General features: G+C 39.7%; 1 protein-coding gene across 3 annotated transcripts; it reads right to left on the minus strand.

Annotated features, from left to right (window-relative positions):
* Positions 1-1,972: 1,972 nt before the first annotated feature.
* ATP6V1E1 (ATPase H+ transporting V1 subunit E1) lies at positions 1,973-13,348 on the minus strand (the record flags this gene model as incomplete). 3 transcript variants are annotated; one of them, XM_082006369.1, is made up of 9 exons in its annotated part: positions 1,973-2,035; positions 2,633-2,720; positions 3,605-3,699; positions 4,095-4,163; positions 5,504-5,593; positions 7,451-7,517; positions 8,004-8,113; positions 9,675-9,740; positions 13,316-13,348. In XM_082006369.1, 9 exons carry the CDS (start codon positions 13,346-13,348, stop codon positions 1,973-1,975), a joined length of 681 nt encoding a protein of 226 aa, XP_081862495.1. The 3 variants fall into 3 exon arrangements, with proteins under 3 accessions (XP_081862495.1, XP_081862496.1, XP_081862497.1); XM_082006370.1 differs by lacking the exon at positions 9,675-9,740; XM_082006371.1 differs by lacking the exon at positions 5,504-5,593.
* Positions 13,349-13,817: the final 469 nt, after the last annotated feature.

The raw sequence follows: 13,817 nt of genomic DNA on the forward strand, positions 1-13,817 counted from the left end.
GGACTCAAATAAGCTCAACTGCATTTCCAAAGCACTGACAGATAGCCTAATGAGGAGTTGGACAAAACCATCAAAAAGGACCAAAACACATCTGTTCAAAACAAGTACTATTTGAACCAAGAAACACAGTTAAGCATGCATGTGTGAAGGCTTTTCCTTCACTATAGGTGTGTCACAAAACCAGAGCCTGGTGCTTAGTCGGGAAGCTTGATCACCGACAGTGGCAAAGATGAAAGCTGTAACCATTATCCAAAATCTAGAAAGAGTAGGACTTTAGTCCAGATACACTAATTGCCCAGTTGTAGAACCATATATTGAAAAGCAAAGCACTGAAAGAATAAATACCATAACCATCTATGCGGAAAACAAGAACTGGTACCTAAATGCAACAGCAAAGAGCAGTAACACAAAAAAAAAAGCCCCCAAACTTGCTAAAGAATCTTATTTTGCAAGAGGAAATAAAAAGATTAAATAAGTTTGGGTTCAGGATTTTCTTCACAGTTAATCTCCATTTTAGAGAAATGAGGCAGTGAAATGCTTTTCTAGCATTTAAAGCCTTTACTTTACATGAGGGCATACACCTCAGCTTGAGAAGAAAGTGCCTCAGGTTAAAAACATTGCATAAAGCAGTGTTGCTGCAGGTTGGCAAGTATTCTTCATGGCACAAAGTAAACTTCCTACCAAAATTCATGAACCACTGCAAAACTTGAAGATTATTTCAAAACATATTCAAGCAGTAATTCATTTGAGCAGTTTCTTATTTCCATGAAACAAGTTTCAGAATTGAGCACTAGGTGAAGAGTCAGGTATTCTGTCAGAGGCTTGTAATGTGGAAAGTCACCTGAAGAATTTTTCTGTCCTACACCATAGAAGCTGGAGACAATACTAGTCATCACTGCAGAAGCAAAGGAGAAGTAATCATTAGTGAAATTTAACAGATTCAGTAATGAATATAGTTACACTACTGTTATCTAATTTAACAATTTCTAACAATAGAGAGAATAGTTGTAACAGAGTCAGCTGTTGTTCTTCAAGTCCGGAAACACAATTACTGAAGGAGTATGGTTTGGATCTCCTGCACAGAAGCAACAAACTTGTAACTGGAAATGGATTTTATTTGTTATATCTAAATAGTGCAATTGTGTTACTCTAATTCTCCCTTGTGAAAATAGACTGAGGGACTAAACAGCAAAACTACTGACCCATTTTTCAGGAAGAATGAAGCTCATCCTAGAGCCCTATTCAGAAGGCATGCCTACAATCCAACATTACTCAAGCAAATAGCTCCATGCACTCAAATTTTAGCTTCACAGAACAGTTATTACACACAGCTCTCAAGTAGTAAGTCCTTATACACACAAGACAACTTTTCAAAGGTTGCTGCCAATCCCCCAGAGAGAAGCTACAAAGAACTCCATACACACACGCATTTTTATTTTAATAAATAAAGTTTTACAGGCTCAGGCTTTTTTTTTTTTTGTTTTAATCACATATACAGAACAGAATAATGCCTGACCAAGTAAGATGAATTAAACTACTAACCCTGGGAAGGGATGCATGCCCTCTATAACACTGAAGACTTTAACTGAAAAGGAATTTCCCATCGGCAGCATAGTAATTTACTTCACAGATTAGACAACTTGAAAGAGATGTGGCCAAAGCAAAGAGAGTGACCCTAAATGGACCACTTGTCCTTACAGAGCCACAATAGTGCAAGGAAAACCAAGAGCCCAAATGCCTCCATTTTCTAGTGTCACTGCTTGGATGAATATGTATGTCTTCACATCCTTCAAGCAATACATTCTAACCACAAGTAGAGAGGCTAAGCACAGCAGGTATGCAAAATTATTCCATTGAAGAACAGATATTGGATGACAAGGTAATGTTATATTTCAAGATTTTAAATTAGCAGATGCTTTTGCATCCTCTTCAGTATGGCAGTGGAACAGATCCCACCTTCTTTCATAGAGGTTTAGTCCAAAAACTTCCTGTTGGCATTAGCACCAAAGAGAGCCACTCTGATTTCTGGCATCATCTGTTGAGAAAGAGTACATCAGTTACATGCAATGGGCAATACAATTGCTCTACATTCCTCATTGCAGGCACTGTGTGCTAGCTAAGCTAAGCTTCAAAATTAAGAGGTCAGTTCATTTGAGTTTTCTGAAGCCTTTACCTGATCATACATTGCCAGCTACTCTATAGACTTAAAGGATTGCCTATGCTGCAGCATAAGAAGGAGATGCCAGAGCTAGTTTCTTCCACTAGGGTATAACAGGTCTCAAGACAAAGTTTCTAGTACTCAAGCTAGCTTCAGTAATTCAAGTTAGTCTCAGCATTTCAACATCTGACTACAGTGTAGTCATAACAAGTCTTTCAGTATCCTAATTTCTAGAGTTATATGCTCATGCTTAATTCAAAAGGCATCATTATGGGAAAAGCCATGTTTGTTGTAGAGAAGCAGAACAGTAGGTCATTTCCTTCTTTCCATTCAAAAGTAACTTCTTACTTGTCATCCACGATGAAACCTGATCCCACACACTATTGTGACAATTAACACATTGGAAACACTAGAATTTAACTGCAAGACAAAACAAATTATACCTTGTTCACCTTGGCTGTTAGAGAAACTCACCTGCTGAGCTACAAGGTCCAGCCGACTTTCCAGGGTATTGGAAACCTTAATTTTGCCATCACTGTTATAGATTTCAACACCTCCAGCACTAGAAAGGGGAAGAAAAAAAAAAAAAAAAAATCTATGAAATCCATGGTACATCTCAAAGTCAGAATGTGGCAGAGAGATTATCCCACATCAGTGCTTATAGGCAAGTCAGATACATAGGTAAGATTTTTATTTTTTAAAAAGCAAACTTTTTTTGATCACGTCTTAATAGGAATCAGCACAAAGTGATCCAGTGAAGCAGAGTGCAAAGCATCTTTGGGGTTATCAGAGACCACAGCTACATACAAGGGTCTTCATTAGCACGATCTAAATGCAAGCAGAGATAAGGAATTTTTCACTTCAAAACAGCTTCAGACTCCGTATTTTGTTATTAATAGACAGCTTCCAGCTTTCCAGAAGTGAAGAAAAATGCTAAAAGTGTTGTTTGCTAGCCCACACATAACAATCGCTGACAATCAGAATATACAGCTTTGTGCCATGTTCTTTATCATACTATATGGAAATAGAGCCTTGCAGACATAGCAGACACAAACCCCATCAAGTGATTATTCTGCAGCACCTTATGATTCAGTTTGCTTCATCTTGAGATAGAAAGCATGGCTACATCCATATTCTCTCTCTTTAAAAGATCAACAGTTAGTTAAGTTTCCACCTACAGTTATTCTCTGCTTTGGTACTGTGAATCAGGCTGAAGGTTACACAAAACTTTCATTGACATTTTTGATTGAGACAGTGCTTGTCTGGAGGAAACCACAGAGTCTGTGCTTGATTAACACAAAGAAGTGCCAAATTCCACTAGAACAGCAGCAGACACACTGTGGGGATATTCCCTACATAATTTTCCGAGACTGTTCTGGCAGGAGCGGTGGCTTGAAAAGTTGCATTAAGTTAGTTCTCTGTATAAAAGACTCCCATTCTCCTTACATTTCCTCTGGCAGGAAGTTGTCTTGATCAATGTGAACATCCACATCCCTTTTTGTGGCATTTTTGTAGATGGGAATGCTCTTCTGTACAGCAGTCTAGGATACAAAATAAACCTTCAATTAGCATTGACCAATGCTAGCGCACCACTTGGGTTTGGTCACTCAATCATTTATAATAACAAAATTAAGGGATTGAGGGCTTTTTTTTTTTTTTAAATTAAGCAAATGTATTTCAGTATGGCTTTTGAGCCAAATCCAATTATTATTTTTAATATTGTAGCAATGTCTGAAGTTTCCTAGGTAATATCCAAGCAAGCAAATGATCCCCAACTTAAAAAGCATGCTTGTTCTCTTGCATTGAATTGGCAGCAGAAGTGCAGCAAGCAAAGCTTGTTTTCATGTCATACAGATGGGATCTGACCAGCAAATATTCGCAGTCAGGTCCCAGTCTTTGTGAGCAGGATACTGTCAAACTATTCTAGGTGCCTTACCTTAACCATAGGGAGATCCTGTTTCCTGCACCGAACAACTATTCTGGGCTCAAGCAGCTGGTAGAATCCCTGCACAAGATAACCATTACAGTATCAGAAAGTCAACATTTTAATTGTCTTAAAATTATTTAAGCCCAAGAAAGGAATGGAGCTGATCAGTTTGAAAACCAAAACCTGACAATATTAGCCTCGATTCTTTAGTACTTTGCTCACAAGTTCATCTCATGCAGATATTCTGAGAGGACATCACCAGTATCTGGGAAAGAGCCTGCAACTATGGATTAAGTGTTTCTTTGTTAGCTTCAAGTTTGGAACTCAAGAGCAATCAAGCCTATGTATCATAGGATTGAGTTGCCCAGACAATGTATACGTATGTAAGGATCATTCCTGTCTAAGTAGACTGAGCATGCAGCCAAGCTGACATTCTCCTGTACAGCTCTTGGAGAAGACAGGCAGTGGTTTCAGATGCCTGTTCTAGTAACTCCTGCCTTGCAGTTCCTACAGTAATACGTGAGAATAGAATAGAACAGAACAGACTTAGTTCCAGTTGGAAGGGACCTACAATAATCATCTAGTCCAACTGTGAGTACTGATGAGTACAGATCCCTCACTGGATCAAATATAATGAGCCAAGACAGATGTGGCCAGCTTGCAGGAGTGAGACATGTTTGTTTGATGTACAGCAATACCAGACCTAGGTGTGACAAAGAAACAGCACTGAATCGGAAGCACAAGCTGGTAGGAAACACTGTTAAGAAAACTCTGCCGTCCAACTGTGGACAGGAGTGCTTGTGGCCGGCTTCTGTGAGAGTTTATAGCAAAAGGACCCGTTCACAGCAGAAGGTGGCACTAGTGGCCGCACAATTGAACCTGGCCAATGCTTATTGCATTTTTGGCAGTTAATTTCTGGGGCTTGGGGGTAATGTTCTAGCTAAGCAAAGCTTTGACTTCTGCTTGTACGTCTGTCACAGATGCATGCCACACTACAGTAAACTTGTCAAAGCCAGGACTTAAGTCTCAAATGCCGAAAAGATTTTAAAAGCGGGTAACTATCAACTTACAGGTTTGGAGAAACAGCTTTTGCCAAAGGTGCATTTGATCCAACTATTTACTACAGAAGCTTCAAGCATGCATGTTACAATGTACGTGCACGCACCTGCAATTATTCTTATAATGGAACTGCTGCTTGGTATACCAGGTTTTACACCTCAAAATAAGCTGCAGACGTGTCTGCTCAGAATCCAAGTTTGAAAGACATAGCAGAAGTGATGTTTAAAACTCAAAAGATCACCCAGTCACATTTGATCTAGACTCCAAAACAATTGTAACCTCCAGTGGGTTACATTTGAAGACAGACACCTAGGAGGATGAGGTTGTGATCATCTATTTGTTACAATTCAAATATTTACCTGTAGAACTAGTCCATCCAGCAGTGTCTGGTACCTGGCAGTATCCTTCACCACCTTGGCAAGTCTCTGCTTGGCCTCATTCAGCAAATCCTACATTCAGAAGAAATCAGATCTGCACAGCCCATCTGTTTGGCATTTGGTTTCATGCCTACCAACTTTCTGTACTCCTATCATAGCTATCACACCCTGCCAACACGTAAACGTACACTCCAGCTGGTGTTCATCCAAGCTAGACCTTCATCTCTGTACATGGCACAATATCCTTTCCAAACTGTTCCATTCTCCCTGCCCTGATCTGAACCCATTATAACCTGACAAGAATTCCTTTTTCATGAAAAAGGGAGACCTCAGTAGTAAAAGGATAGTATTTATAATATTAATTCAGGCAAACAAACTAAAATATTTTGTAAATCATTGCCTAATGTAAGCTAGTAAAGCTGTCTGAATAACTAATTTTTTCAGCTTTGTAGTTGAGCAAAGAAATCTAATTTATCTTTTTATCAAACAATATTCAGGTTAGGTATAATTTAATTGTAAGTAAATGCAAGTCAAAATTTAAAAGTAAGAGCCTATTTTTAATTTGAAGTAGTTGGTTTTATTATCTTTATCCAGCAAATCAGTATCACATGAGATTGAACTTTTAAGAAGTTTGAGTCAATTCAAACACAGATCCTAGAACTGAACCGTCATAATTACTTCAGATAAAAAAACTGTATGATTTGGTATAAACCTATCTTTACTGTCTTGCCTCATAGCATTTAAAAGAACAGTGCACGTTAACACAATCAGTACTAGGATATAACACTATCACAATGCAGTATCATGGTCAAATCTAGTTATATTGTCCACCCTACAGTAACATAGCATTTCTGGAACTGCTCATCTCTCTTGTTTAGGAAAGAGGCCAAAGATCTGATAAAGGAAGAAAGAGCTAGCAGCATGTGACTTGAGCTCTTTTAAAATGAGGAAGAGTGTTACGCATTACTCAGAAGCATGAGGTTGAGTCAGATGATAAATGAGGAAGAGATTACCCAGCAGAGACTATCACAATAGTTAGCTCTTCAGCCACCCACCTTCCTCCTCTCTGTGAACACAATCTCAAGTTTGAAACTAGGTTTAAAGAATCAATAAACTGGTGATTTTCTTCTGCTAACTCCCCTTTTTCATAGTAGCATCAACATGAACAACATTACCCAATTTTTTATTTTTGACTTCTACAGGTCTTGCAGCTTTTCCAATAGCTCAACAGCACCATCTAGCAGAGTATGAACACTCAAACTGTTTCTGAGACGGGGTAAGAGACAATAGAAAACCTGCAAGCTGTACAGTGAGCAGAATCAGAATACACTCCGCGTGGTGTAAGTTAAACATAGTAAGCCTGAACTAAGTCTAAATGTAGCCTGCTTCTGATAAATGATCACTCGCCCTATATGTCAACACACAGACTGGTCACCTACTAGAACAAGAAGCAAACCTTTTCATGTATTAGGGGCCACTAAAGGAGACAGAAAAACCCAGTCAGTGCCATTTTAAGCCTACTTGCTTAAGCCGTGCCAGATCTAATGCATAAATGTCGCTTCAGGCAAGCAGAACTTCAAAGTTCTACCATCCGTGCAAGAAAGGGTGCCTGCTCTTTAAAGAAGTAAGCTATTGTCCAAATTATAGATAAAACTGCTGCCTGCAATGCTCCTGGTAGAGAACTGTACATCCCTAAAAAAGCAGGTAATAGAAACGACAAAAATAAGCAAAAGCAGACTACTGAAGCCAGACTAAATCCTTAATGACTTTTCAGAGCAGCTGGGAAAGCTGGTTTCTTGTATGTTGAAGCAAGTGCCACTCAATCACAAATCATGTTTTTCCTTTAGAGAATGGTTAAGAACATTTCCTAACATTTCCTACCTAATGGTAGGAACAGAACCTCTGTGTCTTTACTACAGAGATACTCACTGCAATAAGGTCATCCCTTGCCTTGAGGACCTTCAGCCTTGCCTGATTCATGAGGTTGGACATCTGACTGCAAGTTGCATGATAAAGTTGAATCAATCCATCAGACTTTGACAGAAGAGCTGCAACATTTAACTGTATACTTTACATTTACAGATAACGATACAGCGTTTAATAACAAAGCCGTTTACCTGTTTGAATGTTTATGAACTTGCACAAATGATTACAATGCAGAACCCCGCCCATCAGTAAAGACCCACCAAAACTAAATCTGACATGAACATTTGTCCCAGAGTAATAGACCAGGGTAGAGTTCTAGACATTAACTACATCAAGGTATATGGAAGATTCTTTCACCACACTTACTAACAGTTATATTATTGTAGCTCACCTTTGATAATTTCTCCCCAGGAAAACTAGAAACTCAGAAACTTTAGAACTAAATATATTGCATACAATTTGCCTATTTGCCAGGGAAAAACAGTTCTGTATAAAATTAGCAATAAAATGGCAGAGCTCAGGCTCTGAAGGCAGCCATCTAACGTAAGAAACTTACATTTTCTTTTGCTGTTCAATTTGTTTCTCCTTCTTTTCATAATACTCCATGATTTTCAGCCTCTGTGTCTGAACAAGGCGACCCTTCTCAATGTTGAATTCTTCTTCTGCCTATAGTAAAAATTAAATAACTGAAGTGGACATTGATTCCATGGGCTGAAAAACACAGAATCAAAATGAAACAGCCATGCTTTCAGAGCACATTCATAAATAAGCTAGGATGATACAATTTATGGTTCCATATAAACAAAACATTTCAACTAGTACTCAAGTCAAAGGGAGTTCAGGATGTGTTCTACTGAACTAGAACCTTGCTAACTAAGATACAGCTTATTATATCAATTGACTGACATGTGCTTCCTTGCAGTATTTATTCCTTAGGTGCAAAACTACCAAATGTATGTATTATATACTGTTGAGCAAAACTCATTTTATCTGAGCTGCGGGTCTGGTTTGGTTTTGCAGAATTGGTCTCTTTTCTGACTACAAGAGATTCTACCTAAAACAAGCTACCTAGTCCTCAGTGTCCACAAACTTCATTACTTTAAGCAATTCTTACACAAGGAGAGTGACAGTATAGCTACTACTTTTTTATAAAGCCTAGCAAGACAGCATGTAAAAACACATGGCAAGTCTTCCTATTTATACCTGAGAATCTAATCTCAGCTTCTGACTTCTATATGCAGACGATCAGGAATACCTGTGTTAGTATTGATTAAATATCTGTGTAGATCTAAATGTTTAAGGGAGATTAAATATTATTAGTAGTACATATGCCAAGTCCAACACCAATAAGATACTTCAGTATTGGTATAATGCAGATTGTTAGGGTTGTAAGGCACCATTAATCCTTCCTTAGTAAACATCTATATACTATCACCAGGTTACTATTAAACTCAGTCTGTTGCAGCTTAACCTAAGTGAAGGATTCTGCAAGTAATTCAACTCACATCTTACATGTAAATTTATGTTTTAGTTCCCCAGGATACCTACTAAATCACATCTAGAATTAAGTCTGCAGGTGGCTACACGGGTTTAGGTACTGTTATGAACCTGCTTACAAACAAACTTTCACCAACATAATTTAACCACTTTCATCTTTTATCATTTTGGTACATGTATGAATGCTTGTGCAAGATTACTAGTATTATTGCTACTTTTTACTTTTTTTTTTTTTTACTACTAATGTCTCTGCCTGACACACTATGGAAGTCAAGCAAAAATTAAAAATAAACCTTCTGGTAAATAGCTTGTTATGACAAACCTTAGCAGAATTCATAATTATGCAGAGAACTCCTTTAATCCTCAGTGATGTCAAATTATGTCTAGGAGATGGGGGAAGGTGTTCCACTTAATCCAGCCTATTCACATTGCCACTCGGCTCTCCTGACTGCTTAAAAAAAAATGAATGAACTTGCATATGAATAAATTTATATTTAAGAACCACTATGAAAACTTTCACCAAAAATAGCTCCGACTTGTTTTGATTTGTCAAAAGCTAACAAATATTAACTTAATTTGGTAGCATCATTTTTTGCTGTGCAGTAACTAAATGTGAAGTAAGCTGTAGTTTGCAGAAGTGTTCTAAGCTTGCTCTGACTGCAACTATCAAAACAGAATGTCAGATGTCGCTTTCCTTTTGCACTTACTGACGTTGAACCTCCATTTTTACCTTTGCATCTATTTCTTCAGCCTTTTCATTGGCTTCCTGCTCAATGAAAGCCATCATATGCTTGATCTGTAACAAGAGAGAGAAAAGAAAATATTTTCTGTCGGAAAGGACTTTGATGAGAGGAAGTATGTATATATTCCTCATTTGTGCAGTATGCCCCTCCATATCCATTTACTAATTCGTATAATGTTGTTTTTCATGGAAATTAATTTGAGCATACAGGTCAAAGAGTCAGTTCACCTTAGGGCAGACTACAAGAAAATTTTTTTTTTCCAAATAATTCTATATAATGCTGTTTTACAGGCTGTCATTAGAAGAATGTACTTTAGATATGCAACTATACCAAAAAAACCCAACCCCAACCCAACAGTAAATTTGTATAAATAAATTTGTAAGGCAGGGTATTTTCATTCTTCACTAGTGAGAACAATTTTTTTTTCCCCCAGGATAAGTTAAAAAAAAAAAAAAAAGTCCTTACACAGTAAAATTAAAGTTGCCTGTTTGTTATAACATTTATATGAAACATAGAACACTAACATAGAGTCCCTGTTCCACATCAGGCATAGATGGCATTTGAATGAACACGGGACTTCCACACTAGATGACAGTGAAGCAAAGCAAAGGGCTACTGACCACTCCGGTCAGATCTGTACAACCAGAAGTTCATTCGCACACCTGAGAAATCTTTCTTGAAAAAATGTAACAAATTCTGTAAAGACCTACAAGGTCATTAAAAAATGCCGCTATATGGTCCAAGTCAAAAGGACCTTATAAAAAGTAGTTGCATATTAGTTTGGAGGAGCTGGGGAAGGAAACAGAGATAGCAGCGCTAGCTGATCAAGACTACATCAAATATATCACATGCTGCTTTACAGCCTGGTATGCACTAACAGATTCTACTTCAAGAACCTTTTTGAAACCATCTCAAAACACTATAAAGCACAGGTCCAATAGCTTAAAGACAAGGAAAACAATTATACTGAGTTCTGCTTATTCTTCATGCCTTTCTGTGACCAGGCCTAAGTTTAGGTTCACATTTGGGGCAGACTGTAAGGACTCATGACAAACCAAACTGCAACTTTGAACAGATATAGCCATTTCTAAGGGCAGACAGAGTGGACCATATACTTGAGCGGACCATAAAAACCTACTGACTTTTTGCTTGCATTTGCACTAGTGATGAGACACATTTTGCAGATAATCTGGTCTGAATAAACTTGCACGAAAGATTCTATTTATATAATCTCATGTTAAAATATTTTAAAGAGATAAGAAAGGTGCAAACATGGAAAATGAGCCAATGTGCAGAACAGTACTATGCCCATATAGATGAAAAAACAGAAGTGAACAGACAAGTGGAAGATTTTAAGCATGTGCAGTGGAAGAAGTGAACAATAATATCCACATCCTCAACATCAAATCAGCAATTTTTCTTTTAATTCCAGTTTGCAATGGTTCCAAGTGCACATCCACCTACAGTGGCAGTTTCCTACTCTGCTCACGTGATTAGATGACTGGTTAAACCAAGCCTTAGGTCTACCTGCACTTCAGAAAGGGCAAGAGAGGCATATAAAATACAGAAATAATTTTGCCGAACAGCCTATTGTTGAAGGAGACCAAGAACTTTTGTATAGCAGCAGTGACCCTTACATTACTGAGTCACTTCTTCCAGTTTGGTTTGGTTTCTGAATTTTGGAAAAATACTTTAAACAGTTCTGCGTGTTCATGAAATGTTCTCTGCACAGCAAAGAAGAATAAGATGGAAGCAAGCTGATATGGCATCCATTTCCCCTAGTTATTATGAACAGCGTTATTTCCTTCAAAATTTTTTGTACTGAAATCCCTCTTTGCTTTTCATAGAAATGCAAAAGAGATCCTAAGTGAGACTTTTACATCTATAAATAGGACTAGTTTCAATAACACTGACAAAAATATGTATTTTTAAATAAGAGATTAACTTTAATTTACCACAGTAGTATTTCCTGCAGAAAGGAAGAGAGGGTTTTTCCCATCTGTAGTAGTGCGTTTATCATTTCCATGAGAAGTTTTAGATGTTAGACTGGCTTTAGCTAGAAGTGACTAGCCAGATTAGATGGAACAATCTACTAAACACCTTTGACAGAATAAAGCAAGTCTATCAATGAGAAAAATTCTTAATTAGAGATTATTTTCAAAGTGAAAATTATTGAAAGCGCCATGGCAAGTACTTCAGAGGACCTGTTGGCAAGTACATACCGCATTTATACACATGCAGAATTGTCATGCCATCAGCAGCATTCTCTTTTCCAGTTAACAGTATCACCCTAGGCTCAGGAGTGTAAAAACGACAACAGGAAAGTTGCAGATGTGAAATGCTGTTAGCATTACATGTTTAGTATATCAACAGATCCTGAACTAACCTTCGAAGTTCAGGTCCATGGTGGCTCAGCCAGACCACCCCAATGTTGGTTTTATTTTTATGATCTTCATGGAAGAGGCAGGAAAAAACAAACAAGCTTTGCAGATAAAAGGCAAGAGAATGTAGTGTTAAAATTCCTCTTTTGCAGACAGACAACCTACTGATTTTACTTTCAATGTGATGCTTCCTTGCCAAGAGACTATGTTTACTGAATGAGAAAGTGAGACACAAAGCACTTACGATGCAAAGGACAAAAGGAACTTGGCTGATCTGCCCATCACCTGTATGGAACTCCACGGACCAGTACTGACTGGATCCGTGCGCTCTTTAACACAGCACGCCATTTTCAACCCAGCTGAAAGCAGCTTTTTTTAGGCAAGGGCAGAGTTTACTGTCAATAAGGACAAAGTGTCCTGCCTCAGGAAGAAGTGTCCACAGTCAGCCTTCAGGGTTGTTAAGTTTCCATTGCACAAGAAGCCTGGGTTGTACTACTCTGTTTAGGATATAAAAGTGAAAAAGGTATTTAAGAATGCTGAATAGCCTACCCAAACGCTAAGTTACAGCTAATTAGATGTAGTATAGCTATAAGAAAAAAAAAAAAAAGAGATGGAAAGTGCTTAGAGAGCAACATCTGAAAAAACAGTATGTATCTAATGCAATGTATTTATCTGCCTTAAAGTGCAATTAAACACTGCAGAGAGCATAAAGGCTCCTCATGATCTCTTTCATTATAATCTGGCATAGTATGTCATCAAAATGCTTCAACAAAGTTCCCCAATGGGTGGCAAATCAATCCTGCCAGGGAAAAATTCACTTTCTTCAGAGACTTCTCTTTCTCACTAGGATTCCCGGGGAAGATCTTTCCCCTTCACCAACCCTTGCTTTCACAGGAGAGTACCCGCAGAGCAGGAGACCCTATTCCACAACTAAGACGTGAATCAGCCGCAGCCTCTGCTGTTACAGAGTTCAAAGCTGTCACTATTCCCTCCCACTCCCACTGGCCTTTCACCAGCCGCATGGCCCTTCAGCTCAGGCACACCTGAGACCCAGACCTATCACGGCCTAAGAGCAAGGAAGCTGCCTCCACCGCCCCGGCCCAGCCCTCGGTGCCTCTCTCCTCACGCTGGCGCCGTCCTTGTCAGCTCCCCGAGGGCCCCGGCCCCGGCCGGGCCGAGCGCAGCGTGGACGAGGCAGCTCCAGCGGCGGCCGCAGGCTCGCGTGCGGGCTGGGTCCACGGCCCTACCTGCTTCTGGACGTCGGCATCGCTGAGCGCCATGGCGGCAGCGGCGTTGGCAGTGGCGGCAGGGTTCGAGGGAAGGCGGCTGGGGCCGTTGGCGACCGCGAGTGGAATCAAATCCGGTTCGGGTCACAGCTGGTGCTGCTGCCGCTGTGTCACGCCGCCCCGCCTACCTGCTCCTTCGGACCAATAGAAACATGCGTTCTGGCTGACGTCACGGGGCCGGGTGCTTCCGTGCGACAACCTGCCATCTTGTGGGGGATAGCGGGTCTTGTCTTTAGCGCGCTTCATGACGGGAGGGGGTGGCTGGCTTCCTTCGCGCCTGCCTCCGGTAGCAGCGGCGGCAGCCGGGTCCACCCAGTCCGCCCGTGGGTGGTGAGCCTTGCGGGGGGCAACACGACAGGCTCGGGCGTCAGAGCTCGGCCTAAGAGTTCGTGGGCGTTGCGCGCAGGAGCGGGGATGTAATCTTTCCCCTTGCGTGTCGTGTTTTCAAGGCGTTGGTGGCAAT

Source organism: Phaethon aethereus (assembly GCF_964289735.1).
Source record: "Phaethon aethereus genome assembly, chromosome: 1".
Classification (NCBI taxonomy): domain Eukaryota; kingdom Metazoa; phylum Chordata; class Aves; order Phaethontiformes; family Phaethontidae; genus Phaethon; species Phaethon aethereus.